Below are 20,571 nucleotides of genomic sequence, written 5' to 3'. Positions count from 1 at the left end.
TCTGGCGCCCTTAAGAGGTTCTGTTGCAAAAGGGGGGTAGGGAGTGAGTTGGCGACTAGGTCCTTCCTAGTCAGGCTGGGCAGAGGTGCTCTGGGTCCTCCTACTGCTGGGCAAGATCAGTGGGTTTCACAGGGTCCCTCACTCACTTAAGAGGCAGCACCTAAATCCTGTCACTCTCAGAGGCATAAGTCCCTGGCTAGGCCCTACCGCCTACACTCCTGCGTGGATTCTTCCAGCTCTGCTTTACCCCACTGGCCAACTAACTACAAAAAGTTCCCTCCCTCACTTAAGTAGCCCTAGGTCAGGTGACCTCTAGCCAAGGCGGCAAAAGTAAAACCCCACCTCTCTTCTAGAAGGTTCCAGCACATTCCAGGAGCTTCCCCACTCTACCTATGGGACAAAAAGGCGGGCTGGTGTCGCAACATTGTTGTGGGGTTCCAGCCAGCTCCTGGCAGCTAGGGTGCTACTATGAAAGACCACCCTGCAGTAGCAGGGGTCTGTGGCAGCCATCTTGGGAGAAGGGAACACCTGCACCTTAACACTGATTGGCAATGAAAAGGCGCCCAGAGACCTAGTCCAACATAAAAATGAGGGTGGAAAAAATGAGGCACGATCAAAAATAGAAGGGGAGACCACCCTAGGGCGGACAGGTCCAACATGGTGTAATAGCTAGTTTATTTTATCAAACAGGCAAATTAGAGTATTATTTTTTTGATGTAGATACTATATTTTCACAAGTACCAGCAATTAACAAACTAAACAAGGTAAAACCTGCAAAGGTATTAGGTGAATTTTTCTTAGAGACAAATGAACTAACCTTAGAATATACATTTAGAAATAACTTGACTTGCAGTTTAAAGAAAGAAGAGAAGACATTTTTGGATATGGTTGAAGAAAGAAGATTGAAAATGCAAAGGAAGGTTTCAGAATGGAAAGTGGAGAAAACGGTTTGGGATGTAGAAACGGAGAAACATTTAAGAGGGGAAACGAGTCCAACAATGGCTTTAGATTGGCCTCAGAAAGGGAAATTGTGTTAAGAAGGAATCAGACGGCGTATGACAATTATTTTCTAGGGAATAGTGAGTGCCATGATACATACCGGATCATGGGAGGATGGGGATTTAAAGGTGGAAGAGATCCAGTCTTTCCAAGACTGTATTTTATTTGTGGGAACAGGGCATATCATCGTTTGCCAGACCATTGTTATGGCACATGTTATGTTGGCCTAGTTTTTCCGAAGATTTTTCACATGGATAGAGGAGAAGATGGTGAACATAGTTTAGGTAGTTATTTAGCACGTTGTAAAAGAGAATCTTGGACTGAAATTGTGGGTGACATTTTTGGAGCACTGATACCCGCAGTGGGAATATCTCTGAATGCAAACAAAATTAGAAAACTTTCAACAGTAGTGGATCGTTTTTCAACAAGCACCGCTGGAGGATTCTTATTGATAAATACTGAAATGGTTGCCATGCGTGCTATGGTAATGCAAAATCGACTTGCCCTTGATATTTTATTTGCAAAAGAGGGTGGAGTCTGTGGAATGCTGAAAGTTCAACATTGTTGTACTTACATTCCTGACGAAAGTAGAGATTTGAAAATTTATATCAAAAATATTACAGAACTGCATGACGAAATTGTACCACTGGAGGTTGAAGGTGTCTGGGAGAAGATTGGTAAGAAAATATCAGCTATTAAAGACTTTGTAGTAAAATTAGGTAGTACATTTATAGGTAAGATAATATTTTGATTAACATGTGTGATTACCTTAGTATTAATCATAAGATTAGGTTGTATTTGTTGTAGAAAGAATAAAAATCAGAAAAGAATAAAAAGAGAAAACTTAAGGAGAAGGGATAAGAAACAAGAAAGAGAATTTGAAGAAATAGAACTAGAAGAGTTGAAGGATAGCATGAATAAAACAGCAAAAAGAGAAGAAACAGGGGAAACTGAAATATGAATGAAACAAGAAATCAATTTAAATTTCCATAAAAGGGATACAAAATTTTTGATTAGTGTGGTGATATAATCACCAAAGGGGGGATTGCTGGAGCGGGTAGTACAACATTTTGTATACCCCTCCCCATTCTGCATGTTTATATTAATCCGAATAATCAATTAATTGTAATATTATTAATTTGTTTGAAGTGATAACTCATCAACTATATTAACAAAAGAATCACACGTGGGAATTGCACCTTGCATGGCTATATTAATTGTAAACTAAATTGAGTACGCATAATAATAGTAGAAAACTAGAATATTGCATGTTATATGTCGCTTTGGTGATGTATTTGTGATTTGTGCTTTATTCGGTGAGTATAAAAAGCTCTGAGTGTTGCTTCTGCTAGATAAATACACACACATATGGGTATTAGTAAGGGGATAACATTCTATTAGCCATTTCTATGTTTTAATTACGTTTTTGTGTTTCTTTTGCTTAAGTTGACCATTTCGGCCTAAACAAACGTTAAACGTGACTGCCCTGACAACACGAGGTTCTGGGTGAAGTGCGCAGGCGTCACCGCCAGCAGCAGTGGCCTGGACAAGTTTGATGACTTCATCATTCGACACCCTGAGAACTGTACCCCGCTACCCCAAATGGACCAATCAGGACTTTCTAAACCCCGATCTTGATACTTTTTGACATTATTTTCATTATAAAAGTAGGTAGGGAATTAGGCTAGATAGAGATACGCGGATTCGCTGATCGACACGCTCTTCTTTGACGAACTCGATTTCCTGACGTTATGCTGACGGAGAGGACGGTGACACTGCAGGACAGCTGTTATCCTGAATCTTTGAGAGACTGAGTAGCGGCCTAACTTTGCTGAATAAATTCTTCCTTGAGTGATTGACTTAGAGGACGACTTTAGCCAGAATAGGTAAATATGATGTTCTGAAATGCTGATGATGATTTCTAACGTTTCTTGCAATATTTCTTAGATAAAGAATATTTGAATAATTGATAAATGTGTTGGGTCGATTATTTAAGAAGAGATTTTGATGGGATTTAAAGACTAGATAAACTGTGAATCTAAACCTTCAAACAACTAAATGATCCATCTCCTTATGAGAGGGATATCTTAGGTCTGAGGTCAATGTGTTTAAGAGTAAGGTAAAGGTATTCCTTTCATGTCAGCGTTTGGAAGCGTATTTCCCTCAGGAAAAACAGATCAACGGAGTGTAAGTATATTGGTGTTATGGGCCCCACCAATGAATGTATTTGAGTGAATTTGATGCTGAGGTAGTTGGTCTGTGTCGAAAGGGGAATTTGACGTTCCACGCTGCAACACACCTCTATCATCAACAACAGGCATTCTAGAAAATGTGTTTGTTTAGTGATGTAAGGAGGGAGTGTGTTACAATATGTAGTAACATTCTTGTTCAGAAACTGAAACATGCTCAGACTCATTTGGAAGAAGTGTAAAGTAATGTTTGTTCTTTGTACAAAATATTGGTTCTGTAAATTCTTTTCTAAAGGGTCAAGCAATGCTTGTTTATATTTGTGTTAATCAATGCTTGTTTACAATCGGGACTCAATATGATTTAACATTCTGTATTTAACACGAGTTTCCTTTAAGTTCATTGGCATTGTAATTGGGATTCGCTCGCTCTGTTCATGCTGCACGTGAACATCACGTTTTGAGGTTACCGGCAGTTGCAGCTCACGTTCATGAACAGACGAGACTAATTATGATCGGCACGTGTAGCTCCGGTTTTCCCCCTGTGCCGACCCCACCCTGTAGACGCGTCTATTTAAACCCCAGGTTCCCTGTCAGTAGCGCTTGCGCTCGTTGCAACCAACTCTTACCTGAAGGCAGGAATCCGTCTTCTTCCCGATCCAGCTCCTGCTTCCGGTCCGCTCTCCACAATCTTCCCCGAGTCCTGGAAACCAACCACGCTTCTTCCGGAGCTGCGAGGAAAACCTTCCCCTGCTGAAAAAGGGAAACAAGAAGCCTTTTAAAGTATTGTGAGTACTCGGCAAGATTCAAGAGGAGAAACAGTAAGTCCCTGATATAATTCAAAACTCTGATCACGTTATAAGCGCGCAGAATTGCAGAACATTTTCTTTAATTATCAGACAAAAACTTTTGAGTATGAAAAGACTTTGGGGCTTATCTGAATATTGTGAAATCTTCACTCTTGCTTCGTCATCGTGGCAGTCAAGTTTCTAAATAGAAGGGGAAGTCGAGAACCAGCTTCACGTCTTTCAAGGTGAACGTCCTGCTTTTCAGGTGAGTGAAGGTTAACAGAAGCGCAAGCCTTCACAACATTCTAGTTCACCTTGAGAGATATGGATTCTGATTCGGAAAGAATCGATGGCCAAGCTATGGCTCAGGCACTTGTAGACGATGTTATAAGGAATCAGTCCATTTCCGAGATGCTGCAAAAGATGCAAGTAGAAATTGATTCATTGAAACATGAGAACTCTGTGTTAAGACAAGAAGTCCTTCGCTATAAACCAAGAGACTCTTTATGGGGAGATTCTATGTTTTCACGACATGCTGAATCTTCTGATTTTGGTGCTAGGCCTAAGGCCTCTAAAGTAACTATGAGTTCGGATTCACACTCAGCACCAATGCAAGTAACGGTAGCAGTTCCTAATGTGGTTCCTTTGGCAGCCCCTGAACGCTTTTTGGGTGATTCAAATAAGTATCAAGTATTTCTTAGTCAATGTCAGTTACATTTTATATGTAAACCACAATTGTTTCCTAATGATGCCACCAAGGTAGCTTTTGTGCTTTCTTATTTGGGAGGCACCGCTGCAAATTGGTCTATACCCTATATTGACAGAGACGATCCCATTTTACACAACTGGCCCATGTTTAAAAATACCATGACTAAATTGTTTGCAAAACACACTTACTTGCAGGCTAGTGACAATGAGTTACTAAATTTAAAGCAAGGTAAACAGGATTTGCTAACTTATGTAACCATGTTTAATAGACTTCTGACTGAAACTCAGTGGCCAGAGGAGAAACGTACCTCCTTGTTTTATAGAGGGTTACGTGATGACTTGAAAGATGCCTTGGCTCATATTGTGGATCTTCCAGAGGAATATTCTGAATTTGTAGACCTAGTTGTAAAATTAGATCACCGATTAGGAGAACGAAAAGGTGATAAAAAATTTGAACCAAGCTTTGCCATGTCCAAAAATGATAGGAAGGAAACCGATGTTAAACTCTCTGAATCTGAACCTATGCACATAGGGACCGTCAGGGGTCCTTTATCAACAGAGGAAAAGGAAAGAAGAAGAAAATTAAACCTCTGTTTATATTGCGCTAAATCTGGGCATTATGCCAAAGAGTGTCCTATTAAACCTAAAGGGGCAAAGAAAATTAATTCAGTAATCTCAAATCCTACAGAACAGGAAAACTAAGAAACTTGTCAAGAAGGGAGGTCTCTTGTTCGAGTGAGGAAAGTTTATTGGCCTCCAATGTTTCCACTAATATAGTACCAAGAATACCTAGACATTTTGTAATACAGGTAGTCCTAATAGTTAGTGCCCATGTGCGACACTCTGTTCCAGTCTTATTAGACTGTGGAGCTACAGGAAATTTTATGGACATTAATATGGCAGAGCAGTTGCAGATACCTACTGAGTGGAAGACTCGACCTGAGTCAGTTTGTGCTGTTGATGGAACAGCCTTATCTTCAGGAATGATAACCAAGAAAACTACTCCACTGGTGATGGTATGTCAGAATGGTCATACCGAAAAGATCAGTTTTGATTTAATTGACACACCCACATTTGGGTTAATTTTAGGAGTACCATGGTTAACTCAACATAATCCTAGGATTAACTGGACTCTAAGAACGGTAACTCTAGATTCCACGTTTTGTCGAGAATCATGTTATCAAGAAGCTCTCGATGAATCCATGACGATTCTACATTGCGCCACTACACACACGCAGTTGACTGGTTTACCTCTTGAATATCAAGAGTTTAAAGATTTGTTTGACCCTGTAAAAGCTAGCTCTTTACCACCACACAGGTCATACGATTGTCGTATTGATTTAATTCCTGGAGCTACTTTGCCTAACACTAGAGTGTATGCTCTCACGGAGGAAGAAACAAAGTATTTAAGAACATACCTTGATGATTTATTGGCGTCAGGATTTATAAGGCATTCTACCTCCCCAGTATCCTCGCCTTTATTTTTCATTCCTAAACCAGACGGCAGTCTTCGTGCTTGCATAGACTACCGCGGTTTAAATAAGGCTACTATCAAAAATAAATACCCATTGCCTCTGATACCTGTTCTTTTAGACCAGTTACGGCATTCCACTATTTACACAAAGCTCGATTTAAGAGGTGCATACCATCTTGTAAGAGTAAAAGAGAACGATGAATGGAAAACAGCTTTTAAGACTAAATTTGGATTGTTTGAATATACAGTAATGCCATTTGGTTTATGTAACGCGCCTGCAGCATTTCAATTCTTTATTAATGAGGTGTTGCATGAATTTCTGGATGTATGTGTAATCGTATACATTGATGATATACTTATCTATTCTAAAACCAAGGAAGAACATGTACAGCAAGTGAGGGCAGTGTTACAAAAGTTAATGACAAATCATCTGTTCGCCAAGCTTGAAAAATGTATTTTTAACACTAACACTGTAGATTTCCTGGGGTATTGCTTGTCTCCAACAGGAATAATGATGGATGTTAAAAAGGTACAAGCCATAAAGAATTGGCCAGAGCCCACCACTGTGAAGGAAGTACAAAAGGTTTTGGGTTTTGCCAATTTTTATAGGCGTTTTATTCCTCATTTTGCTGAAACTATGGTACCTTTAACGAAATTGTTACATAAGGGACAAAAGTTCATTTGGTCAGAACAAACCGCCCAAGCCTTTGAGACCCTTAAGGAAAAGTTCACCTCGGCACCTGTGCTAAAACATCCAGACCCAGATCTTCCTTTTTTTGTAGAGGCAGACGCTTCACAGGTGGCGGTGGGAGCAGTGCTTTCTCAAAGAGATATTCAGGATGCGCAATAACACCCTGTGGCCTTTTACTCTAAAAAATTGTTACCAGCAGAGCAAAATTATACTGTGGCAGAGAGGGAGCTTTTGGCCATAAAATTAGCCTTTACTGAATGGAGACACCATTTAATGGGCACAAAGTTTCCCGTCACTATCTTTAGTGATCACAAAAATTTGCAGTTTTTTAGTTCTGTAAGAGCTTTAACACCTAGACAGATGCGGTGGTTAAACTTTTTTAGTGCCTTTGATTTTGTTATAACTTATCGACCTGGGGCACAACAAATTCAGTCAGATGTTTTATCTAGATATGGACACACTATAGATTTAAAGAAAGAAACAGGTCCGCCCATAATTCCTCTGCAAAAAATAGCGGCACCAATTCTACAACAAAGCTTTTTAAGCCAAGTCAGGGAGGAACATTTAAAAATAAAGACACAAGAATGGTTAAAAGATCCCCACAATATCCTACAAGATGGTTTATTATACCATAACTCTTTGTTATATGTTCCAACTAAGTGTTTACAAGATAAACTCTTAACATGGCATCATGATTCAATTTTAGCAGGTCATCCAGGTTCACAAAAAACACTGGAAAATTGTAAAAAACATTTTTGGTGGCCTTCCATGATTGCAGACATAAAGGAGTATGTCAAGTCCTGCCCAATTTGTGCCAGAAATAAATCTGTACACAAGGCTCCAATGGGGTTCTTACAACCTTTGCCAACTCCTCCGAGTCCTTGGCACACCATTAGTTTGGATTTCATAGTTAATCTACCCAAAGCAAACACTTACACAACTATATTAGTTGTGGTGGATTATTTGTCAAAAATGGCACACTTCATTCCTTTGGTAAAACTCCCTACTGCTGCAGAACTGACAGATATTTTTATCAAAGAAATTGTGAGGTTACATGGTTTGCCCATTAAAATCCTTTCGGACAGGGGGAGTCAATTTACCTCAAAATTTTGGACAAACTTAGGAAAAAGTTTAAAAATGGAAATAGCTCTTTCCACCGCCTTTCATCCAGAAACTGATGGCCAGACAGAAAGAGTTAATCAAACGTTATTACAAACTCTACGTTGTTTAATGGCAGAATTTGCAACTGATTGGGATAAGGCATTACCAATTGCAGAATTTATTTATAATAATAATGTGCATTCTGCAACAAAGTGTACTCCGTTTTACTTTTTACAAGGGTATCATCCACAAGCATTGCCCATGTCAGTAACTCCCTCTTTAACTCCAGGAGTTACGGAGAGACTTTCTACTTTACTAAACATACAAGAAAAGGCTAAAAAACATTTAAACAAGTATAAAGACTCCATGAAAAGACAAGTGGATAAACATAGATTGGATGCCCCACAATATCAAGTGGGAGATAAAGTTTGGCTTTCAACCAAAAATTTAAAATTAACAGGAGCAAGAAAATTGTTACCAAAGTACATTGGACCGTTTACTGTTAATAAGGTAATTAATCCTGTAACTGTTAAGTTGGACTTGCCTCCAGAATATCCTGTGCATCCTGCCTTCCATGTATCTTTATTGAAACCCTATGATCCACACACAAGGCCTGAACCCCCTCCCCCACCCATTCATGTTGATGGACATTTGGAATATGAAGTCCAAAAAATCCTGGATGCCAAAAGAATGCGAGGTAAACTGTATTATTTGGTTGCATGGAAGGGTTTTGATGCAACTGAAAACTCATGGGAACCTACATCATTTGTTCATGCTCCAAGACTATTGAGACAATTTTACCTACGATTCCCCCTCAAGCCTCGTCCAGTGGGGCGGCCTTTGAGGGGAGCGACTGTTACAATATGTAGTAACATTCTTGTTCAGAAACTGAAACATGCTCAGACTCATTTGGAAGAACTGTAAAGTAATGTTTGTTCTTTGTACAAAATATTGGTTCTGTATATTCTTTTCTAAAGGGTCAAGCAATGCTTGTTTATATTTGTGTTAATCAATGCTTGTTTACATTCGGGACTCAATATGATTTAACATTCTGTATTTAACACGAGTTTCCTTTAAGTTCATTGGCATTGTAATTGGGATTCGCTCGCTCTGTTCATGCTGCACGTGAACATCACGTTTTGAGGTTACCGGCAGTTGCAGCTCACGTTCATGAACAGACGAGACTAATTATGATCGGCACGTGTAGCTCCGGTTTTCCCCCTGTGCCGACCCCACCCTGTAGACGCGTCTATTTAAACCCCAGGGTCCCTGTCAGTAGTGCTTGCGCTCGTTGCAACCAACTCTTACCTGAAGGCAGGAATCCGTCTTCTTCCCGATCCAGCTCCTGCTTCCGGTCCGCTCTCCACAATCTTCCCCGAGTCCTGGAAACCAACCACGCTTCTTCCGGAGCTGCGAGGAAAACCTTCCCCTGCTGAAAAAGGGAAACAAGAAGCCTTTTAAAGTATTGTGAGTACTCGGCAAGATTCAAGAGGAGAAACAGTAAGTCCCTGATATAATTCAAAACTCTGATCACGTTATAAGCGCGCAGAATTGCAGAACATTTTCTTTAATTATCAGACAAAAACTTTTGAGTATGAAAAGACTTTGGGGCTAATCTGAATATTGTGAAATCTTCACTCTTGCTTCGTCATCGTGGCAGTCAAGTTTCTAAATAGTTGGAAAAACATTATCTTCTTTAACAGAACGTCCTCAGGCACATTTCATTGTAAGTGGCACGCAATTAAAACAAAGGACAGATTTATAGCAGTGAAGCAATACAGACTCAACATCAAATAACTAAGCAGCTGTTTCTTTGTTTCTGCAGAAACACCATTTATAAGCAATAATCAGGTCACTGCAATTACCTGAATGATCCTAAGGTATACAGTTTGTGATTCCATTCAGTTGGCATAATTATTGTCGCCTTTTCTTTTTATTTTATATTAATATTTGTCTTTACTGTTTGTTTATTATTAGAAATCTTTTCCTGAAGAAAGCAGACAGGAAAATAGAAGCCAGGAGAGAATGGCAGTCTTTTCTCTGTTTATTATTTTGTCCCTCTTCCCCCTTCCCTTAAGAGTTTCCATTGAGTAAACTGTGTCAGATAATCAGTTGCGCCCAGGGGAAGCTCTTGGGGGAAGTCGAGATCCAGCTTCACGTCTTTCAAGGTGAACGTCCTGCTTTTCAGGTGAGTGAAGGTTAACAGAGTGTGAGATGTACTGTGGCATCATTCACAGGATGGTCCCTTTCAAAGATTTACAAAGTATCAATCCCTTCTCTTGAAAGCCTACTTTTGAGACATGTTAGATAACAACAGTTTCAGGTCCACACTCTTCAAGTGGTCTACACCAAATCTGGCCAAGGGTACTACACCCAACAGTGTGAAGAAGTGTTTTATGAGTGGATTCAAGAACTGGAACAGACTCCTTCTTCTAGCCGAGAGAGGTACACAAAGCCTCCCTTTCCTCTGAAGTTGCTTCAAGACCTACATTTTTTGTGTTGTCTTTCCCGCTCTCCTTAGTCCTTTACAGTTATTTTCTGCTTCACTTTCCTGTAATTTTGCAATGCATGCTGATGGCACCTTACGTGGGTACTCTTTTTACTTAAATATTGCCAGATAAATTGATATTTTCTAATGTGGAAGTAATGCCATACAGCTGTATTGGCCACAATTTGCGTTAAAAACTTAAAACTAATGTAGAATACTCCAGCTGATTTCACAAGTTTTATAGATTTAGTGCAACTGATTTTCATAATTTATTTCCAGTGGCAAGAAAGTTTCAATGTTCCTGTCACTGTAAGTCAGGATTCAACAATCTGCAGCTTCCAGCAAAACAATCACAAGCCAATTTCGTCAGAACCCCTTTTAAAGAAGCATTCACGGGGGCGTGGCTACGGCGCCGTGCAAGATGGCTGCCTAGGGAGTTTCTCCGCCGCACCGAACCTTTTCATGGAGCCTTCGTTGCATTTCTCCGGAGCTCCGTCACATGTAAATGTGACCAACAGGTGTGAATATATAGTCAACTGTTTGATGTAAGTACTGGAGTACTTTACATTGTCTATCTACTACAATAAAGGGATGCCTCCTCTCAAAATTGACTGTCTGCTGTCTGCGCCTTTCTCTATGGTTCACTTATGTGAAAAAGGCTCTAATTAAGATCACGACTCATATTCACCTCATATTGACCTCATGGTTTGACGACGGCCTAATAATACCAACTGTCTACATATCTGCTTACAAATGCTATCTTGTGGAAATGTCGCTTGTTGTGCTTTTAGTTAGAATTCTCTGGAATGCATTTACATCTTATCAATTCACCCTGATAATGCAGCGCTGTCATCCCTGTACTAAACATGTACAGAAACAAAGGTACATGCAGATTTCTTTGTAGACTTTGTTTCCTTGAAATGTTTGCCACGCCAGGTACAGAACTCTTTCAAAGTCTTGAGGATTTTCTTTTGGGGAAAATCTTTGCGCTTGTCATTTGCTAGTAGCCGTTCATATCTTTGTTCACTCCACCATTTCACGCCTTCAGGAACATTTTGGTTACTGTTGCTCAACACTTACCTTTCCTACAGGATGACAGTTATGATTACCTATGGTGCTGTTATCTAATGCAGTTCTTAGTGATTCGTTACTCCTCCTTACATCACTAATTGGAAGTAAGCAGTTTCTATGGGCAAATTGCATAAACCAAAGTTTGTTTTTGTGCCTTCCAAGAGTGTTCAGGTGACAGTTTCCTCATCCTTCTCAGCCTCACGTTCTTCTAATACCACAATCCAAATGGCTGGAGTCACCTTTAATCGTTCTTCCGCAGCGCAGCCCATTTCGAACAAGACCTCTCCTCCTACTACTTCCACTAAGCGCTTGAAGCATTATCCTTCATCTCTGGACAAACCATCATCTCCCATTTCTATGGCGTTACTTTCAGAGGAGATACGCGCCTTGAGGCCGTTTGTAGAGGAAACTGACAACAAAATGCAATTTCTGTAGGAGAAATGGTCGACCATGGACAATAGGGTAACATCTGTGGACCAACAGGTTTCAGAGATACAAGCTAATTCTCAGCGCATCACCTCTTTGGAAAAATCGGTCCTTGCTCTCCAACAACATACCGAGGACTTAGAAAACAGGAATAGAAGGAATAACCTACGTATTTACGGTTTACCGGAGTCCTTGGAAGGTGATGATCCTGTGTCATTTTTGACCTCTTTCCTTCCGAAACTTCTTGACATGCCACCCACTACTTCTCTCAGTATCCAAAGAGCCAATAGACTTGGTCCACGTTCATCTGCTTCAACGAAACCAAGAGGTGTTATCATTCTCTTCTTGAAATTCACAGATCTCCTCTCAGTCTTTTCTGCAGCTAGATACAAGCATCAAGTTTCCTGACTGGGTCAGAGAGTGTTTCCATCTCAAGACGTTTCCAATGCTACGGCGTCAAGAAGAAAAGAATTTCTGAACCTTCGTGCTCCTCTACGACCTCTTGGAGCTCGATATGGCTATTTCATCCATGTATCTTTAACGTTACTCACCAAAATCGTACATGGACTTTTCAAGATCCTGGAGAACTTAAGAACTTTATTCATATTCAATCGAATAGTGGCATGGATACCTTCACTTCTCCTAGTGGCTGATTGATTGTTTACTTGATTGTTTAATAGTTGCTCTTCTTTCTTGCAGCAATTCTGATGATGTTCCATATTCAGGTTTACCTTTAGATAATTTTTACTATGTTTTAGTATAGTCTCTCTCCTTGTTTATTTTTCCTTTTCTGTTTACTTTCATTGATATTGCAGTTTCTTTAATTTCCCTATGTCTTTACATGGTTGGTTGGTTTGTTGTATACATCCTATTGTATATCCCTATTGTTAATAACCTTTTTATGTCCTTATGTAGATTCGTGGGTATACTTCCCCTCAACTCATGTGGTTTCTTCCTTCGTTTTCTGTCCTGGTGTGGTTTGGACTCCCGTTTTTCAGGCGTTCCATCCTGTTGAGTGTCACCATTGCCCCATTGTCTTATTATATGTCCCCCTCAGGTACGTTACTTTCAGTCATCCTTTTTGGACATGTACTGTCTCTTCTTGCATTTTCTTCCTTTCTTCCTTCTCCTTCCTTCCCTTTCTTTCCTTTTCATTCACTGGTTAAACTCACTTTTCTTACACTTTTGCTCTTTTTCTACTCTCATATCTGTACTGCTTTCTTTTCCTTTTCTTTACTTCATCCTTACCCTTTCTTTGATGTTACCTGTTATATTCACTTCTTTTCTCTCTTACTTTTTGGCTTTATCTTATATTCCTGCATTATTGTATTTTTTGCTCCTATTAAATTTATACTATTTGTTAATTCAAAGTTGTCTCCTGGAATGTAAAAGGTTTTATTAGTCCTATTAAACGGCAGAGAGTCCTTTCCCATCTAGCCTCCTATTTCCCTGACATAGTTCTTTTGCAAGAGACCCACCTTACTGAAATTGAATCCCTTAAATTAAAGAGGAGCTGGGTGGGTACAGTCTTATTTTCACCTTCCAATAACAAAAAGAATGGAGTTGCCATTTTATGTCACAAGAAAATAAAATGTAAAGTTTTGTCGCCAGAAAATGATACTGATGGTAGGTGGATACTAGCAAAGTTACTAATTAATTCTGTACCTTTAACTGTTTTTAATGTCTATGGCCCTGCACAACCTGATTGCTCTTTCTGGCCTTTAATTACGAAAAAATGCATTCAACCTAGGGATGAATTATTTATCTTAGGTGGAGATTGTAACCAGATTGTTGATCCGTTCCTTGATCGTAAATCCACAGTTCGCTTCATTCCTCACAAGACTCACAAACAATTTCTTGACACTATCTTGCAATGACGTTTTATTGACTCTTGGCAACTCTCTCACCCTGATACTTTGGACTACTCCTTTTTCTCTCCTCCTCACACATCTTTTTCTCATCTTGATTACATTTTTCTCTCCCAATCTTTATCTCAAAACGTATTGTCTTCTTCTATTGAACCTATAGTAATATCGTACCATGCCCCTGTTGTAACAGACCTTGATTTGCTTCCGCCGCACCCAAAGCCCTCTCGCTGGCGCTTCAATAGTTCCCTTTTTACTGATCCTAACTTATCTTCCTCTTTTCGTTCTTTTACTAAGGATTTCTTTTTGTTTAATTGTGACCCTTGCACTCCTCCCTATATCCTCTGGGATTCCTTTAAAGCCACGGCGAGAGGATTTATTATTGATTTTGTCTCTAAGAAAAAGAAGCAATATCTCCAGAAGTGGAAAATCTCATTGGCTTATATAAAATCTTTGGAGCATACATTTTATACCTCTTCAGATAAATTTATTTCACCAGATCTTTTAAGAGCAAAATTGGAGTTCAATAAATCTACTACCGATAATGCATCTTCGATACTTCTTCATAGTAGTGCTCGCTACTATGGGGGTCGTAATAAATCAGGGAAACTGCTAGCTAATTATCTTAAATCATGTAAAGAGCGTACTCTTATAGATTCTATTTACTCTTCTGGTAACATTCTCCTTATCCCTAAAGACGGTCGTGACTCCCAATTCTGTAAAAATTATCGTCCGATTTCTTTAGTCAATGTGGACTATAAATTATTTGCTAAATTACTTGTGCTATGCTTAGATCCCTCTATGCCTCATCTCATTGGTAAGGAACAATGTGGCTTTGTTAAAGGCAGACTTACCTCTGATAACTCACGCATTTTTCTTAATGTTTTGAATACCGCCTCATTTCTTGCTATTCCTTTAGCCGCTATCTCTGTTGACACAGAAAAAGCTTTTGACAGGGTCGATTGGTCTTTTTTGTTTGCTTCATTACGTTGGCACGGCTTTGGTCCCAAATTCATATCCCTTATCTCCCTGTTATACTCTGCACCCAAAGCTTCGGTGCTTGTTAATGGTCAGGTCTCCTCGTCCTTTGCTCTTCAACGAGGCGTTCATCAAGGTTGTCCCTTATCCCCACTTCTTTTTATCCTAGCACTTGAACCATTTTTGTCCTCCATCCGTAACAATAACTCCATTTTTGGTTTTCCTTATGGCAATAATCAATTGAAATTTTCTGCATACGCAGACGATATTCTCTTATTTATTTCCGATCCAGAAGTATCTATTCCCCCTTTATTATCTGAATTCAAATCATTTTCATTGGTTTCGGTTATAAGATTAATTCAGATAAGACTGAAATCCTCCCTCTCACCAAAACCTGTCTTCCTCATCTTTTCTCCTCTACTGGCTTTGCCTGGAATAGTTCAAAGATCAAATACCTAAGTATTTGGTTCTCTAACTCTATTTCTTCTTCAATTAAGTTAAATATGTCCGCAGTTTTGTCCCAAATTGATAAATCCTTCCTCACCTAGAATCCTCTTTTTCTTTCTTGGTGGGGTCATTTGGACTCAATTAAGATGATGATAGCCCCCATTCTAATATACATCTTTTCCATGTTGCCCGTTCTATTTTAAACATATCGACTCATCCCTTTTGAAATTTCTCTGGAAGAACAAAAAATCTAGAATTTCTCTTGCAGCTCTTCGAAAGTCCAAATCTAATGGTGGAGTTAGCTTTCCAGATTTCCGTCTTTACCAGAAATCCTTCTCATTACACCAGGCCTCGAGATGGCTTTCATCAGGCCATTCCCCTATCACTCCTCTTTGTCTCCTCATTGAACAAACATTATTATTACCCTTCTCCTTCGATGAAGTTGTTCGCTTCTTTACCAAAACTCCCCATACCTCACTTCCCTTATTCAAACATACTTCTTCTCTTTTAAGACCTCTGGTTCTCCCTACTACCATCACGCGTGAATCCTTTTTAAATACACCTATTTGGTATAATTCACTTATCCTTGTGAATAACAGACCCATTTTTTGGAACACTTGGAGATTAAAGGGTATCATATGGATTAATCAACTCTTTAATGGACTAGTACCTTGCTCCTTTCCCCAATTTCAATTCTTATTTCATTGTCCCCGACCGCTATTATTCTCTTCCTTCTTCATCATCACCTATCCCTCAATCTCCTATTCTCAAAATTCTCACTACACTCCCTAAAGTGTCTCTTATCTATACATTTTTCTCCTCTCCCAATCCAGATCGCGCTAAAACTAAATTGGAACTTTCCTGGGAAGCGGACTTCGAGTGTACTTGGTCTGTTGCTCTTTGGGATAAACTTTGGTCCAGATCCTTAAAAATTTCCCGTTCGGCTTCTCTTACACAATCTTTATTTTACCTATATCACAAACTTTATCTTTCTCCTCTTTCCTTGTCACATTTCTTAACCTCTTCTGATTCTAAATGTTGGACATGTGGTACTCCTAATGCTGATCTTTTTCATCTCTTCTTTTTCTGTCCTGTTGTTTCTACATTCTGGGGAAAAATGTGGCTATACTTTACTCGCATCTTTACACTTTCTGTTCCTTATTCTATAACTCTTCTCTTTATGGGTAGTCTTTCTGACTCTTAAGACCTTCCTTCACGAGGAGAGCGCTAGGTGGCGCTAACCAAGATGGCCGCACTGATGTGAGTCTCCTGGATGCCTGACCCCTCGCATCCGCCCTGAATCCGCTACGACTGTCCTAGGTGTGCACCGGCGGTCCCCACATGTAGCAGAGCTGCTGCCCTACCCTCGGTGAGGTTTCCGTCCGATTCTGAGCCACCGGAGCTGAGATGGGAGGCCCGTAGGCCGCACCGGAGAGACAGGACGCACCAGGACGGTTCCGCGGCCGGCACAGAGGGCTACGAGAGCCCGAGGCGCACCACGAGGAGAGAAGCCCGCACGACCGGTGGCGGCCGGCCGCCGGTCGTAGGAACTTGCGAAGTGGCGCCCGCGCCTTCATCGGACCCCCAGTGAGTTGAGGGGAGCGACGGCAGGTGAGCGCCCCCAGAGCTGCCAGGGGGTGGTGGCCCGCGACCAGTGGCGGGGGGGGCCCTGTTCGACGGGCGGATCGGCCCGAGCTGTGTGGGCCTGCCCGGGGGACCAGACCCAGCGTTGCGGTCGCCGCCGCCCATCCTCTACTTACGCTGCAGGCCGCGGATCGGAGCGGACCCCAGGCCCCACACCGGCCCACCCTGGGCGCGCACGGGGGGATCACTTGCCTGGCGATCCCCGGGGCGGTGACGTCCCCGCCGGACTCTGGGGGCGGCCGCCGGACACGGGGCTGTGACGTTACCTTGGCGGTAGGGGACACTGGGAACGGCCTGGTGGCCGCTGGAGACCACGTTCGCCCTGCACCATTGACCGGGAGGCACTGCCGGTAGGAGCGCTCCCCTTGACCATCTTGACCGGGCAAGGCGGCCCCCCGGCGCTGTACTTGGCCCGGGCCGTGGGTGGATGCGGAATCGCCCCGCTGACCGGGACGGCCACGTGGACTGGGGCAGACGGCGGTGACTCGACGGCCCGTGCACTGTCCCTCGACTGGTGACAGGGGACGGACTGCGGCGGGTTGCCTGCGGTGAAGTGGGTGAGGCCCGGTCCGGATCTCCCTGGGGAAGTGGCGTGCCCGTTGGATTCTGAGCCCTCCCTTACCCTTTCCTCGCTTTCTCCGTCCCCGGCCTGGCGCGGGGGGCCGCTTTGCCGGAAGAGTGAGGACAGTCTGTCGGTCCACCCTGCCTGACCTCGGGCCCAGCGCCTGTTCCTGGGGGGCCGCCATGGGCAAAGAAAAAGGTCCCAGAATGCCACCGGCGTCCCACCAGACGAAGATTGACCAATTTGCGAGTTTGGACCCGCCGGGTGCGAGTGGGGGGGCGGCCCCGACTAAAGACTTGGCCGTCATCCTCCAGGCCATTGATGCCTCCCGCACCTCCTTGGAGGGGTTGGTTGGGGAAGTGAAGGTGGATGTTACACTCCTGCGGCAGGACCTCCGCAACGCCACGGCCCGCATTACGGAAACGGAGTCCCGGATCTCAACGGTGGAAGACGACATCCGCCAGCTACAAGACCAGGTCCGGGAGCTCACGACCCACTCCAAGGAACTGCATAGACGGGCGGAGGATGCCGAAAACCGCGCCCGCCGCAACAACCTTCGCCTGGTGGGCTTTCCGGAGGGGGTCGAGTCGGGCCGAGCTGACGACTTCCTGGACGCTTGGTTCAAGTCCTGGATGCCGGCGACAAGCTTGTCTACCTGGTTCGTCGTGGAGAGGGCGCACCGGTCGCTGGCAGCCAGGCCTCCAGTGGGGGCCCCCCCGCGCCCCTTTATTCTTCGGATACTCAACTTCAGGGACAGAGACGCTATCCTGCAGGAGGCACGGGTGAGCGGCCCCTTGACTTTTAATAACCACACCATTATGATCTTCCCGGACTACACCCGAGAGGTCTAGGAACGACGCCGCTCCTACACAGACGTGAAGCAAAAGCTGCGCTCCCTGGGCCTCCAATACCAGCTCCAATTCCCAGCTCGCCTACGCGTCATTTTCCAGGGCAAGACAATGTTCTTTGACACTCCCAGGGCAGCATGGGTCTGGCTCACCGAGGAAAAACCTATGTGCCGGTCCGGAGGGGTGTCGCCCAGTACTGGGCCCCGAGGCCCTGTTGCGGTTGGGTCCCAACGCTCACGGCGCAAGAAGCGCACGCACTCCCGGCAACGCCGTGGTGCGACAGGGACCAGGACCCGGTCCGCGAGCCTATTTGATAGCAAAATGAGACACTCCTCTGCCTCGTCTGGGACATCATCTCTTGTGGTCGGGGGGTCTCGGCGCCGTCTGTCGCCTAGGCCGGATGGGCCTCCGACCCCCCTCCAAGAGCCAATTGACCTGTCAGACCTTTCCCGCAGCCCTGCTATATGACTTTCTCTTTGTTTTTTTCTATCCACAGGGGGGGGGGCGGCGACCTTGCCCGGTAATGGGGGCGGGGGGCTTTGCAACCTCACGTTTTCTGTAGCAACCTAGGACAAGACATTGTAATCTGTAATTCTGGAGGGGTCCACCACGCTCTTTATACCCGAGCGCCCAAGCTTGGGGCCTTGTACATGTTGGTTCAGTTAGGGCGACAGATGCTTCCGTTCCTGAAGTGTAGGGTGGGGGGTGGGGGGTTGGGGTTGGGTATTCAGTTGCTGTTCCTCCTTGGGAGGGTGTTTTGTTTGGTTTGGGTTTGTTTTCCACTGAGCCTTTCATGCAGCACCACATGTGTCGTCGCGCTACTCCACGCAGACACTGCCATGCGCTCCGCCGTCGTCCGTTTGCCGCCGCCGTCCTCTGGCTCTCCCTAGCGTGAGAGCCGTTGTAGGGTGTCTTCCTGGCGTCCCTTGGCTGCGTAACTCCCGGCGCGTTCCGCTCCCGCCGCTGTCATGGAGGACTTAATCCCTAAGGCCCAGGTGCGCATCCTGTCCTGGAACGTGAACGGCTTGTTGGATAAGCTCAAGCGCGCCGCCGTCCTCAAATATGCCCAGCGCGCAGAGGTAGACGTGCTCCTGCTTCAGGAAACCCACCTGCTTGGCGAGAAGTATCCCTTTCTGGCGCGCTATGGGTATGACCGGGTGTAGCACTCCGGGTTCTCGCGCGGCTCGCGGTTGGTTGCTGTCCTGCTGCGCCGCTCTCTCCCTTTTGTCCTTTCCCGGGTGCTCCATGACCCCCACGGCATGGGGATTACCGTTAGCGGCACGCTTGAGGGTCGGCCGCTCAGCTTCCTGTCACTTTACGCGCCGCCCTCTGGGCTGTCGCAGGCTTTAGCTCGGGTCGCCTCTTGGCTGGCGACTCTCCCTCCGGGAACTATTGTTCTGGGAGGGGACTTCAATGCTGTCTCGGCCCCGCAGCTCGACTCCTCGGGTCCGGTTTCAGATTCCCGTGCCGCACGGGCAGCTGGCTGGTTGGGCGGAGGCTCAGGGCTTGTGCGACGGGTGGCGGACCTGGCACCCGCACACCCGGCAATATACTCATACTTCGGCCGCCCATCACACCCATGCTCGCATTGACGCGATTTTTGTCCCCCCCGCCGACTGTGTAGGCATCCAGGACACCCGCATCCTCCCCAGGGGGTTATCCGATCACTCTCCGGTCCTCCTCAGCCTGGGCCCCCCGCCCCGCGGGGCCCGCCAGATGTGGCGTTTTAACGCGTGGTTCCTCCAGGATAAGACACTCCGTAAGGAGGTGGGGTCCGCCTTGATGCATTACTATGGAGATAACGACGGGTCGTTCTCCTCGGCGGGCACCCTCTGGGAGGCCTGTAAGGTCACCATTAGGGGGGCCGCCAAGGCACATGTGGTACGGCACCGCCAGAAGCAATTGCAGCAGCTCACTGCCTGTGAGGCCCGTGCGCTGCGCCTGGAACAGTCTCTCTCCGAAACCAATGATCCGGCCGAGACTCGGCAGCTGCGGCTTCTGCGTGAGGAGATTCGTCAACGGTCGCTTGATGCGGCTAAGCTCCTCTGGCAATCCTCGCTGGCGAGGGTGTACGGGTGGGGCGATAAGAATGGTGCGCTGCTGCACCGGTTGGCCACTTACCCCAGGGCATCACGCATCATTCCGGCGGTGGCCAACTCGGATGGCGTGCTCCACTCTTCCTCCGTGGCGATAGCGGAAGCCTTCGCTCAGTACTATACGCAGCTATATCGGACCCGGGCGCCGTACCTTTCCCTGGCCTCTCTGCTCGCCTCGAGCAACCTACGCCTTCCCCAA

General features: G+C 44.4%; 1 protein-coding gene across 1 annotated transcript in view; it reads right to left on the bottom strand.

Moving 5' to 3' along the window:
- LOC146856871 (uncharacterized) overlaps positions 1 to 11,775 on the bottom strand; it is a 732,840-nt gene extending 721,065 nt beyond the window's left edge. Inside the window, exons 1-3 of the mRNA XM_085647001.1 lie at positions 11,722 to 11,775; positions 9,256 to 9,379; positions 3,815 to 3,938 (exon numbers count right to left, since the gene is read on the bottom strand). Of these exons, the coding sequence (XP_085503127.1) occupies positions 3,815 to 3,938; positions 9,256 to 9,379; positions 11,722 to 11,775 (302 nt within the window). The remainder of the gene's footprint in view (positions 1 to 3,814; positions 3,939 to 9,255; positions 9,380 to 11,721) is intronic.
- Between the last annotated feature and the right edge of the window lie 8,796 nt (positions 11,776 to 20,571).

Source organism: Triturus cristatus, chromosome 3_2 (assembly GCF_964204655.1).
Source record: "Triturus cristatus chromosome 3_2, aTriCri1.1, whole genome shotgun sequence".
NCBI lineage: Eukaryota > Metazoa > Chordata > Amphibia > Caudata > Salamandridae > Triturus > Triturus cristatus.
This window is presented reverse-complemented; position numbering and strand designations above follow the sequence as displayed.